The following is a 21051-nucleotide window of genomic DNA, read 5'->3' as shown; positions in this document are numbered from 1 at the left end:
GGACATTAAAGTTTATTAGTGATTATGGAGAATTAAATTATTTCAGCGCAACTTTTTGAGACATGCATGTTCCCTGATGTTTTCTTTTGAAATGGCACAAGACTTAAAATCAAAATATAGTAAAATTACTAAGGATATATAAAAGAAAAAGGTGGAAGAGAGCACGAGAAGCGTGCTCACGACGCTCCGAGCACTTCTCGGCGCCACTTATCATCGCTTGATAAATAAGTCTGAAAGAAAAATTTTACGTGAGTTATCAGATAACTATTATAAACAGATTGGGATTAGGACACTAAGAAACTATTCTGTGTCGTGTTTCTACCTTGTCGCTTTAGCCAGTGCTTTGGCACCAACCAGCAGAAAACAACAAAAAGTTCTAATAAATAATTTTTTTTATTTGCAATGCAATGAATTTGTACCTTTTTTAACATTTTATAAAGTTATTTTGAAACATAAAATTCTTGTGATGGAGCTTAGTCTGGTTTGAAGCGTCGAGCGATATAGATAGATGTAACGAGTGAGAAAATCGGAAAAGTGATTCTTCTCTTGGTAAATAAGTTCTTTTGGTAAATATCATTTTGCGAGTTAGTAACAAATACAAATTTTCATCCCATGTATTTATACATTTTTTTTTATTAGAACCATGGGAAAACGTTCAAACACTATTTATCATACTTACAAAATTATAAAAAATAAAATATGGATTTTTTTTTGAAAAAATATTTTTCTCGATGCCAATTTATATAAGTCCAATATCATTTGAGTCCGTACTTGGTTCCAAAGTTATAGTAAATAATACGAGGGTTTGTAAATGCACCGTTTCTGCCGTGAAGTAGCGTGGAGTAGCTGGTAGCCAACGTTGAAAATCGTGCGGAGTGCAGAGGGTTAATATATGTATTATGATATATAGAAAATATATAATTAGAATACAGACCTGAATAATCAAACGAAGTGTTATTTTGCCTGTTAAGGTGGTAAAACATCCAGTTTCAGACCTGTCTTCGGTATACAAAATCCGCAATCACCGCCACATTTACCAATAACTTGTTGATCATTCTAAAACGATTAAATTTTTTGTTTATTAATATTATTTTCATTCTAACTCTACTTAAAAAAAAATAAAACAAGGAAATTTATAAAAAATAAATAAATTCATCTTGAAATGCTCACTATTTTATTGATCGAGAGAACAGTACTAGACGTTAAATTAGTCCAAGTAACTTCTCGTGCCAAGCTTAAATGTGTACCACTCAAATTAATGCTGAAACGACCTTGAGGACAATAACGAGTACTATAACAATCCCCGGCTTTACCAAATTCTACTCGATTTAATCCTTTAGTTCGAGAAAATGTATAATCGTCAGCTGTTAATTATTAATAATAATGAAAAATTAATGATCAATATTTTTTAGCATGCAAAAATAAATGAAATACGTTTATATGTATTATTTGAAGAAAAAAAAATATAAGAGAATAATTTTATTTACCTATAATATATAATCTGATAGGATCCAAACGAACTCTTTTGAACATCGTTATACCTGATATTGTTCTTCCATAAGTGAAACATTCACAACTATCGTTCCTTTCTCCATTGTAAGGACATGTTTCTGAATATCGTAACCTATTTTTAAAACAATTAGAAAGATCATTATTTACATACACATATATATGTATAAAAATAAACTTGAAAATTTTATTTTTATTTTTTTGTGGAAACGAGTAAGTATTGAATCTTATTGTTTTCACAATCTATTTTATTAGTAATTTTATTATCTCAGATAATTATTTTATACATCAATTATTATTAGTATTATTATAATATATAATAAATTAAATATTAATATATTTATTTTTATAGTACCTTTTGTCATATATTTCAGCATAATTATCTTGATCACCAGCCGGTAATGTTAAATATTCTCGTGGTTTGAATGTCGACATTTCGTAACAATAAATAGACATTGATTTTCCTCCGATAAATAAAGAATATTCTCCATCCTTGGTAGTTGAGAAATGTTTCTTTGCTTCGACACAAGTTAAAGGTAGACATCTTCGTTGATTACAATTGCGTTTATTTTTAGGTTTTAAACTTGATGGACAACTTGATGCCAGTTTACCATTTCTGTCGACGCAAAAAACTTTACGTGTTTGTTTACCTTTAAAACCACACGATTGAGTGCACTGTAATTAATTATATAAAATAATTTTTATTTTAATTAGTTATTAATTAACGATATTATTATTATTATTATTATTATTATTATTATTATTATTTTGTTAATACTTAAATAAAAATATTATATATTTATAAATATTTCATTGTAAGAGTAATTCATTTTACGTACATTATTCCAATCGCTAGTTTTCCAAATATATGTATCATTACATTCACGCAATTTACATGTTTCTTTCGTATGAAGTCTTTTATTCATCGAACAACCTTTAGTAATTTCTGGATCAGTCCAACCGTAACGATTAACTTTATGGCATGTTACGTTACGTCGTTTAATTCCATCCCCACATTCTGCCGAACACTTGAGAAAATATATAATACTATTATTATGTTTTATCGTTGATTAATCATGCGCGATTATATTCAATAACAATTCATTTTTCTTTCATAATAAAATAAACATAGGAAACACAATTAAATATATAATTTAATGAAGAATAAAAATGAACATTCTTTATAAGGGTTTTGAACTTAAAAGATAAATAATGATAGTTATAGTAGTATCTTTTGTCGTGACAGGGGAGGATATTATACCTCCGACCAAGGTCCTTCTTGCCAAATGTAACCATAATTACATGGTTTACGTTGACATTGCCTCTCAGTTTTTGGTTTTTTTAGGCCAGCCAATTTAGTACATTCTTCTTCGTTCACTGGTTTTTCCAATCCATTCTTTCCTATGCTCCTCATGCATTCTATTCTTCGTGTTCTTATTCCACCGCCGCACGTTTTCGAACACTAGAAAAATATTTGAAAAATTTTTAGCCACAAAATCTCTCATTCTTTTTTTTTCAATCTATTTTCTAATATTTGAGTTAGTTTTTTGTTTGTTTGTTGATTTGAACTTAGGATATACTTACAGCAGACCAACCAGATTTTTTCCATCTACGAATGATAACTTTTGGATGATGATTATTCTGATTTCCTTGATTGTTAGTAGTTCGACAAGATTGATGACATTTTTTGGTATCTTTAGGTTTAGGTCTCCTAACACTTGAACATTCTTTATCGTTTAAAACTCCACCTCGTGGACTTTGACATCGTACTTGTCGACGTTGAATTCCATTACCACATTTAACGCTACACTGTGTAAACGAATTGGTATATATAGATGAAATTCTCATCAAAAATTACATCAATTTTCTCTATTTATCCGTATTTAATTATAGAATAATTATCAAACGAATTCGATTGAATTAGTTCAACATACCTCACTCCAATCTCCAGTATTCCAAATCGGGCATAAATGATCATTGCAGGGTATCGTATTGTTTGGTTTATCATCGGGATTGCATAGATTTTCATTAACGTACATGTTTGTTTCCATTGATATACATTTGACTGTTCTTGTCTTGAATCCACCGTTACATGGTTGCGAACACTTTATAATTTATAAAACATAAGTTATATCATTTTTTCATATATTTTATTTTTAATTATATAATGTATCTATATTATTTTATAGTATAGTTAAATTTATTATAATGAAGAAAAAAATATAGATACATAAATATAAAAAACATTCATTGTACTAATATCAAAATTACGTATACAAAATATATATATATATATATATATTTTTTTTTCTTGATTTATTATAATCATTAAAAGTAGAACAAACCTTTCCAAATGATCCAGTGATCCATTTGTTAACTGGATGGAAACTAATACCATTGCTATCTATTTCGTTATCCTGAGGATAGGATTCTTCATGTGGTATATTAGAATATATTATTTGATTTGTCTGTATAAACACGTAATCAATTATTGATTTTAAATTTGCAAAATATATGAAATATAATATGCAGTTGCATGCAAAATTATCCGGCCAAACATAATTTTTTGATTATGTAACATATAAAGGATGAAAAATGCAAATACAAATATATCATCGTAAAGTATTTATATTTTGTTATAAAATCATGTAATTAGAAAATTATATATAACAATTTATAATTATTTATAACAAGAATAACAATTTTTGGTTTTTCATAAATATTTGGCCAAGCACAAATTTCGCACTATGTATACAAAAAACTAAAGAAAAAATAATCAGAAGTAGTAATAAAAAATAAATATAAGAAATAAATGTTAATTTTTCATCAATATTTGGTGGCCATAGCATTTGCAGCTATCACAGCAGCACATCGGTGAGGCATCGATTCAATTAGTTTAACGATTCTATCTTGAGAGATATTTTTCCACTCTTCTTGAACTTTTTTTCACAAATCAGCTTTATTCGCACATGTTTTAGACACTAATTTTAGTTTTAGCTCTTGCCATAAATGCTCTATGGGATTTAAGTCCGGAGATTGACTTGGCCACTCTAAAACTCGGACTTTTTTCTGGGAAAAAACCTGTTGAAGGAGCTTTGATCGATGTTTTAGATCATTATCCTGCTGAAATATCCATCCTGGTGGCATGTTTTAACGTGCATAAGGCTACATTACATATAATATGATATCTCTATATTTGATAGAGTCCATTGTGTCTTCAATTTTAAAGATTGGGTTTGATAAGAACGCCTTTCCAAGAAAATGCACCCCATAGTATAATGCTACTTCCACCGTGCTTTACAGTGGGTATTTGATATCTTGAATCATATTTAGTACCTTTTTGGTCGTTGAACATATCTCCTCCCATCGTTTCCAAACACATTAACATTAGTTTCATCCGAAAATTGTTGATATTTCACGGGAGACTTTTCCTTCATCGTGTAATTTAATAATTAATTTACGAATGTTTAAAGACGTGCGTTTCGGCATTTTGATGAAGTGTTACTGATCGTACAATACAGACAGGACAACGAACTAAATATTTACATACATTCGCGACTGATAACGTAAACTTAGCGAAGTAAATTACATTCTATTTTGATTAATAATACCTTTATAGAACATGGCCGAATATTTATGAAAAACCAGAAATTGTCATATTTGTAACAAATAATTGTTAATAGTTATAAACAATTTTTAAATTACATATTTTGAAAGCATAATAATAACGCTTTACAATGATATGTTTGAGTTTTCATTCTGCATTTTTTAAACCATACTAAATGATAAAATTATGTTTGGCCGGATAATTTTGCATGCAACTGTATATAAGAAAATTCATTGATTTTACCCCTGTAATACATGGTTGTAATTCGCATGAAGTCCAATTGTCTGGTTTATTCGATGGTAAACATTTGTCAGCGATTGAACCATCCGTACCTTTACAAATAACTTTTCTCGTTTTCACTCCTTCTCCACATGTTACTGAACACTGAATAAAAATGATAAAAAATCAAATTTTATAATAATTTATTTATACAATTAATAATGTTATTAATACGTCTGTTAAGTTTTTTTTTTTTTGTAAAGATATGGAATGCACAAAATTATAGAATCCTGTACTGTGTGTTTGTATTTTTTCAATTGACAATTGATTAACCCATAAGTGTTTTTGTATAATATGATATAATAATTATAATATAAAATTTACCGGATTCCAACCGGCAACTTGCCAAGAGTAACAAGGCCCAGCATCGCAAATTTCTTTAATTGAAAATTGTTGTAATGTGCCATTGCAATCGCTATCCTGAACAACACGATTTTCTACGTGACACCAATAAAGTCTATGACGTTCTCCAATGCCACAGCTGACCGAACACTATCATAAATAATATATTTATATATTATTTTATCGAATATAAATTAAAATTAAATGCAACATAAAAAAAATAAATATACATTAATATATAATAATATTATATATTTGTACATATAAAAATTGATAGAAAAATTGCAATTGTCATAAAATCTTACTTTGCTCCATTCACCGAATATCAACTTGGGACAAGCTCCTTGACCGCAGATATTTTTCAATCTCTTTTTTTGACCAGCACAAGTTTCATTTAATACTTGTCTATCATTCGAATCAACACACGTTGCCATTCTATATTGAATACCACCTCCACACGTTACACTGCACGCACCCCATTCGCTATATTTCCAATGAACATCATTACACGGACCTTCGCATGGTTCCAATTCATTAGGTCTTTTCAAATGAGAACACAAATGGTCGGGTAACGAATGTACTAAGTTACTGTTATATAAGTAAATTTGTTCGCATCTACTTGTAATTATGCGAGTCCCTGGACCACAATGACTCGAACATTCAGATTCTGATGTTATTTGCCATCTAAAAGTAATAATTTTATTTATTTATTTCTTTTTTGTATTTTAGAATAGAAAAAATTGTTTAGTTTAAAATTTTTGTTGAAAATAATCTTTCTCATTTTTCTACGTGAGACGATGATGATAACTTACTGTAATATACAATGATTATTACACATTTGACTTTCTTCTCTTGGTTTTATTCTATTATCAACAGCACGACAATAATCGTCATTTACGACTTCCTCGTTTTCGGTACTTCTACATTCAGCTTTACGATATTTTGTACCTTGACACACACGACTACATTCTGACCATTCTCGCAATACCCATTTGTAACTTTTTAATATTTTTTTCGGTACGGTATATTCATACGTAATCTGCGGCGGATGTAACATTTCAACTGATAATACCTATAAATTATATTGAAATATTTTATAATTAACAACTTTTTATTATTATTATTATTTTATATGATATTTTTGGTGGGCGAGTATAATTAGGAAAATTGTGTTGAAATGATTTTTAATTTAAATTTTTATAAATTTAATTGTGTTATAACGAAGATGTTTAAACTTTTGTATATAATGTTTCATTCTATATACTAAATTGGTATTTTTTGCTTATGATATATATGCGTATACATATATGTTTACAACTCTTACGTGAACAATATATAATAAGAAAATTTATATATGTAATATTTAATAATTATTATTTATTATATTCTTTTACTCGTCCATCAATAATATATTATTTTTTAGAATTAAAGATTCATTGTGAAATATTATTTAAATCATTTGAAGTAATACTACCTACTTCTAAAATCAAATCCGTACTAATAGGTCGTGAACTATTTAATCTTTCGACGATGGATTTAGGTCCACTGTATTCAATCGTAACACCAGGAAATACTACAACTTTTTTATGCATGATAACGAAATTTCCATTTAGTATATATTTTCCATGTTCACCAAGACGTAAAGCTACAAATATATTTCCAATCATTTATATTGGTTATTGAGATAAAATTATAATATAGATCAGAGTTTAGCAAATATTTTCATTACAAAAAAAAAACAAGTAATCAAACTGATGTTAATTGATTTACGATGGAAGATACTATCTTTGATATATTGAAGGACAAATTGCAAGCTTTGATTTTTCCTAAATACATTGGTATATAAGTACAGTTATTTGTATAAAATAAATTTGTTCTATTAAATTTAAATTAAAAAGAAATAATAATAACAATCAAAAGAATCATCTTTATTAACTTTTGGCATTGTACAAATACTTGATCGGTTTTTCATATATATATATTTATTATTATTTGATAAATTTAAAAAATGTAACTCCAAGCTTGCAATCAATGATAAATATGATTTTGAATGTACTTTTTGCTGTATACATATGTACATAAATTTAGGGTTTGAAACAGTTTTAAAAATAATGATTATAAATTGTTAAATATTAAAAAAATCTAAATAAATATTATAAATAATTTGATTATAAATCCCCTAATTATAATACAGTCATCTTACCAAGGTAATTATCATCATAATGAGATTTAAACCAGCCATGTTGTCTGATGTCGATGTTGCTACTTCCAGCAGGTATTTTGGTAACTCTGTTATATCCGTATGCGGTTTTATTGTATGAACCATTTATTCTCTGACATGTTGAATTGTCACCACGGCATACCCCACATGTGTCGAGTTCTGCTGTCGAATCTAAAATGTTATCGCATCCTGCGGGTTTGCAACGACCGTTCACGCAGAGATGAAACGTGTCCGGTCCGCAGGGCGTACCGTCGATCACTTTATCGCGAAGCATGTAATACTGATTGCTTTCTACTTGACAGTACAATTTGCAACGATCTTCCGGTTGTACTAGAAATGTAATTATAACGATTTTATACTTTTATAAATAAAATTCAACGAGATATATATATATATATATATACATATATATGTATGACCAACCAGAATTCATGCCATGCAGAAGCGATCGAGTAGGATGTTATTGATCATTATATTATCTATTAACAATCAAAAATCATTAATTATTATTATTTTAAAACTATTTATTTATATGAAAAAAAACTTTTTTATCTTTTTTTTACATTTATTAATCATTATTATATAAAAAAAAGTATCGGTAGTAATGTTTTAATGAACATTAAGAAAAATAAGTATACTTTTATCAAATTTAATATTTACCTCATTAACTTAATTTAATTTGGATTAATACAAATGTTAGTTTGTGATTTTTGTTTGAACATAGATGATATAATTTCGTGGCACCACTTGCGTATCTTAAGATATTATTTAACGAATTTTCGAAATTTATTTCCACTTCGGATATTAAAATAAGGTATTTTTTATTTTATATTTTTTTTGGTTTGAATCCAAATGTGTTTAATAATAATAATAATAATAATAATAATAATAATAATAATAATAATAATAATAATAATAATAATAATAATAATATCACCCAATCTACTCACTATATTAAGTTGTTTCAAAAGTTTCTTTTACCATCTGTACGCAATTACTTTATCTGACGGTTTGTAATATATAAACATATAAGAGCTTATCTGCCAAATGTTAAGTTTTTCAGTTATCGTTTAGTTTCATTCATAGTAATTCTATATACAGGCTTTTTTCATACGTTTTGAAATATAAAAAATTAAAGCAAGAATAGCATTTGCGATAATGTAATGTCGCACTATTTAAAAAAATAAAAATAAAATAAGTATACATAAAAATATAAAAAATATTGCAAATGTGAATGAAGCAGTAGTTATCGCAAAAATAATTCGTTAATGTCGCGCGTATTATTTTATATATTAAAAATTTTACTAGATTATCGTATAGATATAAAATTAGACTCACTCCGAGCGTATTTTGCGTGCCAAATTACATCCCTCGTTAGATTAGGTATGTTAAGATTGTTGTTGTTGTATTCCTGACACTGTTGTTCCCTAATACAACGAAAACAGCTCCGATAAAAAACATTTTATTTCTTACATTAGTTATAGATAATTTCGAACAAATATAAAATCGATTATCATTTCTTTTGTGTTCATACCTAAAATCTGGACTACCAGGTGGACATTCGTTAGTAGCACAACTTTCGTAATTGACTTGTTCACCTACGCAATAATTTCCACCATTTTGCGGTGGTGGATTATCACATTCTCGATATCTTTTCTTAATTCCACCGCTACAGGTGCGCGAACATTCCCCGAAAGGACCCCATGGACCCCATTCTCCGTCGATAGGATTTAAATCGATTTTAGATACGCATTCACCACGTTGACACCATTTTCCTCTGCCACAGCTGGTACCATCTGCCCAGGGTGTGTGTTCTGTGTGACACAGGTCGTCCCACATTGGAACGGTACACCATAGTGTCCTGCACACTGACTGGCCGATAATCGACCAATTGTTTCATTTACTTTTTTCGTTTTTTTTTTCTTTTTCTTACGTATATCGATTAACTAACACCAATTAAAATTTGTTAATAATTTATTGACTTTTTTCTTCTTCATCTTCTTTTCTTTTTCTTATTTTTTTTTTCTTTTCTTTTAATTTCTCGATACAAAAGTGTTAATTAAATGCGTAATAATTTACTCCTTATTCTGTAATCGTTCGAAGGAACGTTTGTGACTTACCATTACTCACCATGTCATGGCAAATCTTCGATCCTAGACCGAATACTAATTCGCATTGTTTGTTTTGGGAATAATCAATTCCAGGTAGTCGTGCTGCGTCTGGTTTTTGTATACTCTTGCTTGGTTCATCCAATAGACAGTTGGCACGATCCGTTCTGTTATCAAATTCAATAAAAATGTTATTTATTTTTTATTAGATAACTATTTACTTAGTATATGTATTATATATCGTTTAATTTCTATTGAAAAATTAATTATTATATCGCGTGTATTGAATCAATCCTTAACTAATGATAATTTAAAGTTTAAACTTTTGGAAATAAACGAAACAACACCCTGTGTGATCGGTAAAAGAACTTCTTCAGTTAGAATCTCGCGAAACCGGATTCCTAAGCGGGGAGAAGCAAAGGAAGCTTCTTCTTCTCTTCTGCTTTGAGAGAGAAAAACTTGTAACACTGGCTCACTTTATACAGTGAGCACAGGACCCGAACTGAATTCATTCATCCTTTCTACGAATGTGTGTGTTTTTTATTATTATAAAAATAAATTTTTTATCTTTCAATAAATACAATAAATCTTTTATATATTAATGTGTCACTTTAATCGAATAACGTTAATGTTTTTTTAATTTAATATTCCTATATTGATTGGACACAACAATTTGAAAATATATATATTTCTCTATTAGAAGAAATCTTGTTTTTTAACGTGAAACAACGCAAACATGGATGATTGAACGACACATTTTTTGTATGTCCAATTTATTCTTATATCAGAAAAAAAACGAAACTTGGAAGTTGAAATTTATTCTTTTTTTTCATATGATATCATAATACAAAAGTAAGTATGTTTTTTCAGAAAAAGAAAAAGAAAAAGAAAAACAAATAAGAACAACTATGAAAATATATTCCAATATGATTGGACTCATGAAACATTCTTTACATTGAACGAAAGTGTAATAACTCGTTGGGTCAATTCAAATAGACGATGACAGTAACTACTGTAACATTTTTGAAATTGAGTCGATTCGTTATTCCCTTCTTCTTTATCATCTTCATTTTCTTCTTCTTTTTTGTTCCTTTTTCTTTTTATTATTACTATTAATATTATTATTATTATTGTTATTATTATTATTATTATTATTATTATTATTATTATTATTATTATTATTATTATTATTATTATTATTATTATCTTTGGCAGAGACAAATCATTCTCTTAGGTTTTATTTAATTCTCGTATATAAGAGAGAACAAGAAAGTGTCTCCTTATTGAGTTAAGCGATAAATGAGTCATCATCGTCACACTGTGTATACGACGAATGTCCAAGAAAGAAGTTGAACTTTCCAAAGAGGGTGAACACGTTTCACGTTGATTATTATTATTATTATTATTATTATTATTATACAGGGTGACCCTCAAATAGAACCGATCTATTTGACCATTTTGATAATCTATATGTTGTATTGTGTTGTGTTCTACTTACTCGAGAAATTCTGTAACATAATGACGTGAACATCTAGACCATTCCCAAGGAAAGGTTTCATCGTCTAACATCCTGAACATGACTTTGTGTACTCTCGAATGATTACGAAATTCGTCGCATTTGGAATCGTCATCGTGCGGCATGTTTAAACTGTTTAAATAATAAATTTATAAATCAAAATAATTATATCCCGCTGAGTATTATAATAAATAAATAAATTAAAAATGTATTATTTGTTTTAACTTACACATGACCGATTTCGTGAGCTATGGTAAATGCTGCAGCCAAACCATTGTCTTGTACTATTGCACAGGACGCATCTGGGGAACACATTTTGCCTAATTCAGCAAGACCAAGTGTATCGCAACGTATTCCTCCAGGATTAAGGCACAGGTTATGTCTAAAAATTTATATACATATATATATGTTGATTAATGTTGATTAATGAAGTGATGAAAAAGTTTATTTTCAAAGTAGCCTAAGTCAATTTGTCAATTATGATTTCCCGGTTGATTGTGGTTATTTATAATGATAGTAATTTTTTGAGTGGTAGAAATGTCATTAAAAAAAAATAATTTACTGTTTGTCCCCAAAGATTATTATAATATTATCAAAAAGTGTCGGAATAAGTAATAACTTTATTGTAAATAAAATGACTTTGTATGAACAAAATTATTAAAAAGAGCAATTTTTAAAAGAGTATATAATTCTAACGGTGAATCAATAAACTGGTTAGAAATATGTTAAGAAGTGGTTTGTCAGAATGAACCGTATCAAATTGTGTATAAGACATCAATGAATGAGAATGAAAATTTGAAAGTTCTGAATTTATTAGCACGTCGTGGTAGACCAAGAAAGTTTGACAATATTGTATTGACATCACTTATCAGAAGTAAGAAGTTTATAAGTTTATAATACTAGAAGAAATAATTTGAAATAATATCGAGATTAGGATATAAACTTTATCTAAATATACGAATTTAATTAATGTCATAATATTTTATTATATATTAGGTTTGATTTAAAAAAAAATAATATAAAAATGATCTAAAAGGGAGGCTTGAGAAAAGAAATCATTTAGGAATACTTTTGATAATTTATGTGAATCTGTATTTTAACAAACCTGGTAAGAAGTAATGCCACATCGTGATGTTCTGGTGATGGTTCATCAGGATTGTTAATTTTTTGCCAACGACAAAATTGATTCAACATGTCAATAGCAGTTACCTCGTAGTTATCGTCATAACTTTTTCCAAACACTTTGTCAGCGTGTACAATTTTTGTTACGAATATGCTAACAGGATTTCCAATTGATCGGTCCTTGTAAATTCGGGAAACCTGAACGGAATAAAAATTAATGAAAAATAAAATTCAAATAATATTTTGTATATATGTGTGTGTATATAATTGTAATAAGTAGATTAAAGTAGTTTTAACTTTGTTAACATATATAACAGTTTTAAATAATTATTGTTAACATATTAACAGCCTTGATATATATATATATTAGGGTGGGCCAAATTTATTTTAATAGAAAGATCCTCCGCATCGCAGTTTTTTATTTTTTTTTCAGTCTAATAGAATAAAATTCATACCTCATTATTTATTGATTGTACAGAAAAATGTTCTAGACAAATTTTGTAGGAAATTTAATGCTCTACAAAAAAGGTATCTTGTATTTTTTCCGTAAACCTCACCATTTAAATGATATTGAAGATTTAAATTTGATGATTTTTAGACAAATTTCATTTTTGTTTATGAATTTTATAACTTGACAATAAATGACTATAATAAGATGCGCAATACAAATTTTTGTAGGAAATTAACTGCTCTATAAAAATGGTGTCTTATGTTTTGGCGATTAAATTAAGCGTTCAAAAGATATTCATCATCAAACTTTCATGCGTACTGATTTTTGTATCTGAATATCTTTTGAACAATTAATTTAATCGCCAAAACCTAAGATATCTTTTTTGTAGAGCATTAAATTTCCTACGAAATTCGTCTAGAACATTTTTCTGTACAATCAATAAATAATGAGGTATGAATTTTAATCTATTGGACTGAAAAAAAAATAAAAAACTGCGATGCGAAGGATCTTCCTATTAAAATTAAGACCTCATATTGGGTGAGAATTCTTTTAAGGTGTCTAGGAACCCATTTTTGCGTGGCACTTGAAAAAAAAAAATAAGTCATTTTTTTGACCCTAATATATATATATTACTATTAAATGTATATATATATATATTTATGTTAATAAATTATTTTTTATTTTTTATGAAGAATTATTGTATCAAAACTTTCTAATATCATCCCATTAATTATCTTATTAGGTTTGTCTCAATTTTTAAATACATTGACCTCCATCAATAATTCATTTACAAATTATCGTCATTTACAATAAGAAGAAAAAAAGTAACAAATGGACGAATAATCAAAATAGGATAAATATGAATAAGGATTGCCATAAAAACACGTTTCAACGCTTATCGTAAAGATATTATTTCTATGCAAAAATGCAGATGGTTAATATAATGTATAAATATTTGCGTATATTAACCATAAGGAAAAAAAAAAACTTTCATCATCATCTTCTCAACAACCGTAAATTCATACCTAATCGTTCCTATAAAAGTAGGATAACCCTTTCATTATACATATTATACACATACACATACAGTTATACCAATAGATTACACCACAAGGACACTTATTATCATTTACCTGTTTTAATTTCGAAAAAAGTGGAAAAAGTATAAAGATCAAAAGAAAAAAAGAACTGATCGATCGGTTGATCGATTGATCCATATTTTGTCCGTTGTTTTTTCTTCTTTCCCCACCAATCCCCTCCTCTTCCCTTTTCATGAGAAATCTCGTTGGACAACTTGGTCACGTTCGACGGACTCTGACGAAACACTGACATGAGAGAAACTGCTAATATGTAACTACTAACCACTATCAACTAACTGTTGTAACAATCATTATTAATCGTTTCTGTCATTGCTATACTAATACTAATACCATACCATACTACAAATCGATTCACTGTTCTTCAAAATAAGGATAAATCAACTTTTATTTATTATCGATCTCCATATATATATTCGTATACCATATTTAATCTAGGATAAATGACCCCACCCTTTCCCTCAGCCCCCCGTTTTACCGCGTTTATAGGTGAATTATTAAACGTGTTGTCATTAGCGCGTTTTTTTCTTTTTTTTCCATTAATTTTTTTTATTTTCCTTTTTTTTCTTCGAAGAATTATTTTCGATTTGGGTCATATCTATTAACAAACCATTATTTTATTATTATTTTGTTATTAGTATTATTTTATTATTATTTTGTTGTTATTATTATTATTATTATTATTATTTTATTATTTTAATGTATATTAAAAGGAATTAATTTGTAAATATGACGGAATCCTGTCATTGCAATTATTAGCATCGTTTGTAATATATTTAAATATATATGTGTATATGTTTGTGTGTGTACAAATAATATCCTACGCGAGACCACGCGAAACCGCACCTCTTTAGAAAGATCAGGATGCAACGAATACAACATCCCACGAATCCAAGTCAAGCTTCGCTTTCACGACGACGACGACAACGACTAATAAGTATTTGCAAGCCCACGCACTCGTCTTGGATGATTCAATCTTCTTTCTTAATCGTTGATTTTAATATTGATAAGCTCGATTTCTTCTTCTTCTTCTTTAATCAAAATCCAAATCCAAATCTAATCAATATGTACCTATCTTCCTCCCTCACCTATTTCATTTTACTCTAGCTCATCGTTTAGTTAATTTTCATTCGTTTTTAATATTTATCAAAAAAAAGTTTTTTTTGTATTACATCACATTGTTAATGTTTTAAAACACGAATTTTATTATTTGTTTTATTCGTGCTTTTAGAAAAAAAAAGTGTATTTGCTATATATATATATATATATATGTATATATTTCAACACAAATAATAAAAAAATAAGAAGGGAGGGAGAGAGGAGGTTAGGGAGAAAAAGAAATAGGAAATATTTGTTGTCAGAAAATATTGCTCTTTTTTTTTGTTTTTCAATTAGATTAATTAAGTTTAATAATCGTTATTAAACTTTTTGTAATGATAAGAAAAATAATAAGAAAAGAAAGAAAGAAAGTAAGAAAAAACATCCAAGAAACACTACGAAATAGTTTAACGAACAAAAAAAATAAAAAAAATGAAATGACGAAAAGTAAATGAGGGTGGGAGAGGGGTATTTTGGTTGTACTACGATTATTAACCAGTTAAGTGTGGCGATCTGTGCGCAGAGTGCGCTCCGGTGTGTGTTGCGATAATCAAGCGATGACGGATATAGTCGTCAAACACAGAGTAAGTGGCGCTGTTAAAATATTGTGATAAAAAGACGACTTTATTTTAGAAAATGAACAATTTTGTTAGTAATGTACACACAGTTTCTTAATATGAACATATATTTATACATAATCGAAAAAATTAGAGAAAAAATCGAATACTTATAGAAGTTAAAAATTTATTCTTGACTTTTTTTTGACCTCTAAACATTTTAAACATATTAAAATTTACGAATATAATTTAGTTTTCGCCAAAATTACAATTTAAACATCAAATTGTAACAAACTTTTACGCATGATATATAGAGGATATAGACGTCATAACACAAAATTTTGCCGCATCTCCATGACGGATATTGTCGTCAAACACGCTTAACTGGTTAAATACTTCTATGTTGAGATAATAAATTTTGTTTTTTATTCTCACGAGGATATGTTTTCTATGATTAAAAAAAAAATAAAAATAAAAATAAAAAATAAATAAAAGAAGAAAAAAAAAGAAGGAAGGAAGAAGAGTGATATAATAATTTATTTTTCCCTTCATTGTATAATTTGCCCTATCGAGATAAAAATGAAAGTGTGATAAAAAAAAGAGAAGAGCGAGAAGAAAGAACTATACTACGTTATGATCGGGGGGAAAGGGAAGGGTGGTTACTACTGTTTTTACGTAAGAGGTGTATTTACTCGAGAGTCGTGTGGGATGGCATTGTTATCGGTGTTCTTACACCTGTGTAATACTATCTGCCGTTAACTACCTTGATGTACCATAGCAAATAAAACACGATAGCATAGAAAGAGAAATAATAATAGAAAAAAAAGAAAAAAAAGGCAGAGAGAGAGAGAGAGAGAGAGATAACACACGTATACATGTGTGTATATGCGTCCTTGTTACAACAGTTGGAAAGTATAAATTTGTATCGAAAAGACTATAAATCATCGGTCGTAGAAACTTTCACCAATTCGGTTTATAGTTATTTCAATTTTATATATAAGTATGTATATATAGTTGATAATTTTCATTAGACAGGAAATGTTGTTATATTTTATCTTTTTAATTTTTTTAAATAAAATGTAATTGCTACTTTTACACGTTACATTACATTAACGATATGTATTGGTCTAATCGCTCGTACTGTTATCGATAAATTTTATAATTATATGATATATTATATTATTATTATATATCATATAATTATAAAAAAATAATATTGTATAATATTATATTATTTTTGTTATTATATTACAATTTTCATGAAACAATAAGTAGTTTTGCTTTATTTGTTTGTTTTTATTTTTTTTTATTATATTATTATTAGACGATAGAAAATATAATGATCGGGATTAAACCTAATCGTTTTGTACAAACTAGATCACGCGTAGGATGTGTATCGAAGCCAAGTAAGTAGTAAGTAGGTTTATCTTATACGAACCGATCCAACGTACACGTAATTTTTCCATAGTCGACACAAGAGTCACGCCTGTTACTCTACTTTTGAAAGCGGCGCCTAGGATATGATAGTTCATGTATATGATAATGATAATAGTAATAATAATAAATTAGATAACTTTAAGAAAAAAAATTTTGTTAGTCAGTAAAAACAAGTAAAAAGAAACTCTACTGCAGTTAGTAGTAATTTAGTAAAAACAAGATGAAAAATATGATAAAAATATATTTTAACTTTTTTGTTTCCTATCTTTATTTATTTATTTATTTATTGGATAATAAATGTTCTTAATTAGTCCGTCATTAACGTCAAATAACTAGTTCGTTATTTTTTATTTTTAATACTATTTTTCATCCTAATTGCTGATAACATATATAGAAAAGAAAGTGAAGGGAGAAGAGTTTATAATGCATTTAATGTATCGTTCTATAAGTGTCATTTACTATCTATTAAACTCAATGCGAACGAGATTTATTTATCAATTATTTTGGTTAATAGAATATTCGTATTTACATATATAGATATAGATAATTTTCTTATCTCAAAACGAGCATTAGGATCTTTTTTTTTACATATATTTATTATTAATTTATTTTTCTCTTCTTTTTCTTTTCTTTTTTCTTCTTCTCAACCTTTACTGTTTTTTATTTTTCTCTTTCAAATGATATACGACATGAGAAGAAAGATCTTGATGAAATATGGCACGCGACGTTTAAAAGAATTTTTTAATCGTCACGCGTGTATATATATACATATATATGTCTATATGTCTTCATCTTTGCGTGCTTTTAACGAGAAAACAAGGAGAATGAGAAAGTTAAAAAAAAAGAAAGAAAAAAAATTGTAAAAACATCGTAAGAAGGTATTATAAACTCCCTTGTTGTAGAAATTAAAATTTATTAAAAAAAAAATAATAATATTACTATCCATGTGTTGTTATATAAGAAAAAAAAGAAGAAGCAGAAGAAAAAAATTAAAAAAAAATCCAATTGTCATTTCTAGGATGACCCGTATCATCGAATGTATCATTAAAATCTTATCAAAAAATCTTCTAGAAATTTTTTTAATATAATATGTCGATTTTTTTTCAATTTAAATATCTTTAATTTTCTCTCTCAATATGACTTAATACTCGATTTATATTCTATTATAATATAATATATATGAATACATTTCCATTTGTTCGAATAAGAAAATATACAAAATGAGGAAAATATTTAGACAAACGTGTTAAAAATTTATAATATATCAATATAGTTAAATACTTATACATATATATATATATATATAGAGTGGGTGTAGAAAGTATTCGTACACGATCGAATGAATGAATGAATGGGAAGAAAAGATTGAAATTCGCATATAATAACATTAAAAGACGTACAGTACTAGAGGATATATCAATGTTTAAATTATTTTTAAGATGTTCGACTATTTTTAGTACTAATATTTGGATTTTGTTTTCATTCTTGTGATAACTCATCCAGTGTACTGATTAATTTTTCGTGGATGTCCATTTCTCGAGTTATTTTGCAGTTCTTTCTTAATCCATACCTATCAGTACCTTTCTATAGTAGATCGGGATCTGTTTTCTAATTCGCGATATTTCTAATAAATTTTTACATTGATTATGTAAATTAATAATTATTTTTCTTTCTTCTATCGTTGTTTCCACACGTTTTCCTCCCATTTTCCAAAAATAATTTTTAATCTTCAAAAATTTTGAGTTCAACTGATGCCGATAATACTTACAAACATACTTACGAGATCAATTATAACTAAAAAAAATTACCTGATGTTTTTACATTATGGTTTTTATAAAAACTCTTTTGCAAATAGTTCGAAATAAGAACTGTACGAATATTTATTGCTTGTATGTTTCTGCCGATTTATTGTTTTCTTTGTCAATTTTATAATTTATTCAAAAAAATTATTTTTTGCTTCATTAAATCTATTGAAGAGACTTTCAAGAATATGTATAAATTCATCATTTATACAAAATTAGTTAATAAACTATAATTTTACAAAATTTTATTTCAAATTGATCGCTGTACGAATACTTTCTACACCCACTATATATATAATTTTATACAAGTTGAGATAGCACAAAAGTTTCTTGTCACTAGCAAACAGATCATATCAAAATTTTATTTTTATATTTGATTTGTCGTTGTGTCGATGCATATCCAGTGCATTCCTTCTCTCTCTCTCTCTCTCTCTTCTTTTATTTATTAATAATTTCTTCGATAAAACCTTTCGATATGGGGTAGTAGTCCCTTTAAATTCATAAGTCCCTTTTATCGATTTCCATTAATCTTTCTTACCAACGAATAAAAAAAAAAAAGAAGAAAAAAAAGAGAGAGCGAGAGAAAGAATGAGAAAGAGAAGAAGAAGCTTATTATACGGACGACTAGATTCGTTAATGGCTTTCTCTTCATTGATATTATTTTTATTTTTTTTTTTATATTGGTTCCCACGAGAAAGAGAGTGTATATATGAGTGTGTGTGTATGAGTATACATTTGTATACGTGAAAGGAAAAAGAAATATGAGAAAGAGAAGAAACATTGAGATAGAAGTCAAAAAAAAGAAAAAAATAAAAAAATAAAAAAATAAAAAAATAAAAATAAAAATAAGAAGCACTTGTTAATCTCAAGATAAAATAATATGAATTATAGTAGTTGAATCAACGACAAACGTCCATTATATATTCCTGTATATAAATCACTATTTCTTTTCTCTTTATTTTTTTCTTCCTTTCTCTCTCTCTAACTAATTATCTAATTATCAAATTATCTAATTATCTAATTATCTAATTATCTAATTATCTAATTATCTAATTATCTAATTATCTAATTATCTATCTATCTATCTATCTATCTATCTATCTATCTATCTATCTATCTATCTATCTATCTATCTATCTATCTATCTATCTATCTATCTATCTATCTATCTATCTATCTATCTATCTATCTATCTATCTATCTATCTATCTATCTATCTATCTATCTATCTATCTATCTATCTATCTATCTATCTATCTATCTATCTATCTATCTATCTATCTATCTATCTATCTATCTATCTATCTATCTATCTATCTATCTATCTATCTATCTATCTATCTATCTATCTATCTATCTATCTATCTATCTATCTATCTATCTATCTATCTATCTATCTATCTATCTATCTATCTATCTATCTATCTATCTATCTATCTATCTATCTATCTATCTATCTATCTATCTATCTATCTATCTATCTATCTATCTATCTATCTATCTATCTATCTATCTATCTATCTATCTATCTATCTATCTATCTATCTATCTATCTATCTATCTATCTATCTATCTATCTATCTATCTATCTATCTATCTATCTATCTATCTATCTATCTATCTATCTATCTATCTATCTATCTATCTATCTATCTATCTATCTATCTATCTATCTATCTATCTATCTATCTATCTATCTATCTATCTATCTATCTATCTATCTATCTATCTATCTATCTATCTATCTATCTATCTATCTATCTATCTATCTATCTATCTATCTATCTATCTATCTATCTATCTATCTATCTATCTATCTATCTATCTATCTATCTATCTATCTATCTATCTATCTATCTATCTATCTATCTATCTATCTATCTATCTATCTATCTATCTATCTAT

The 21051-nt window shown here is 27.4% G+C and overlaps 1 protein-coding gene across 2 annotated transcripts in view; it reads right to left on the bottom strand.

Annotated features, from left to right (window-relative positions):
• LOC107066628 (ADAM metallopeptidase with thrombospondin type 1 motif A) overlaps window positions 1–21051 on the bottom strand; it is a 101007-nt gene that overhangs the window by 3595 nt on the left and 76361 nt on the right. For both annotated transcript variants that reach the window (XM_015321437.2, XM_089177817.1), the window contains 21 exons: window positions 12688–12902; window positions 11812–11964; window positions 11565–11714; window positions 10079–10233; window positions 9493–9826; window positions 9297–9385; window positions 7941–8288; window positions 7216–7382; window positions 6550–6809; window positions 6043–6421; window positions 5720–5887; window positions 5360–5500; window positions 3855–3977; window positions 3444–3614; window positions 3094–3318; window positions 2771–2971; window positions 2349–2537; window positions 1865–2184; window positions 1488–1624; window positions 1171–1364; window positions 935–1056 (listed from right to left, as the gene is read on the bottom strand). In XM_015321437.2, coding sequence (XP_015176923.1) covers window positions 967–1056; window positions 1171–1364; window positions 1488–1624; window positions 1865–2184; window positions 2349–2537; window positions 2771–2971; window positions 3094–3318; window positions 3444–3614; window positions 3855–3977; window positions 5360–5500; window positions 5720–5887; window positions 6043–6421; window positions 6550–6809; window positions 7216–7382; window positions 7941–8288; window positions 9297–9385; window positions 9493–9826; window positions 10079–10233; window positions 11565–11714; window positions 11812–11964; window positions 12688–12902 — 4209 coding nt within the window. In that variant the 3' untranslated portion in view covers window positions 935–966. The remainder of the gene's footprint in view (window positions 1–934; window positions 1057–1170; window positions 1365–1487; window positions 1625–1864; window positions 2185–2348; window positions 2538–2770; window positions 2972–3093; window positions 3319–3443; window positions 3615–3854; window positions 3978–5359; window positions 5501–5719; window positions 5888–6042; window positions 6422–6549; window positions 6810–7215; window positions 7383–7940; window positions 8289–9296; window positions 9386–9492; window positions 9827–10078; window positions 10234–11564; window positions 11715–11811; window positions 11965–12687; window positions 12903–21051) is intronic.

This window comes from Polistes dominula, unplaced genomic scaffold, assembly GCF_049000335.1.
Source record: "Polistes dominula isolate Pdom_NZ unplaced genomic scaffold, Pdom_raw_medaka contig_24, whole genome shotgun sequence".
Lineage (NCBI taxonomy): Eukaryota > Metazoa > Arthropoda > Insecta > Hymenoptera > Vespidae > Polistes > Polistes dominula.
The sequence above is the reverse complement of the archived record's forward strand: the minus strand, read 5'-3'. Positions and strand labels throughout refer to the sequence as shown.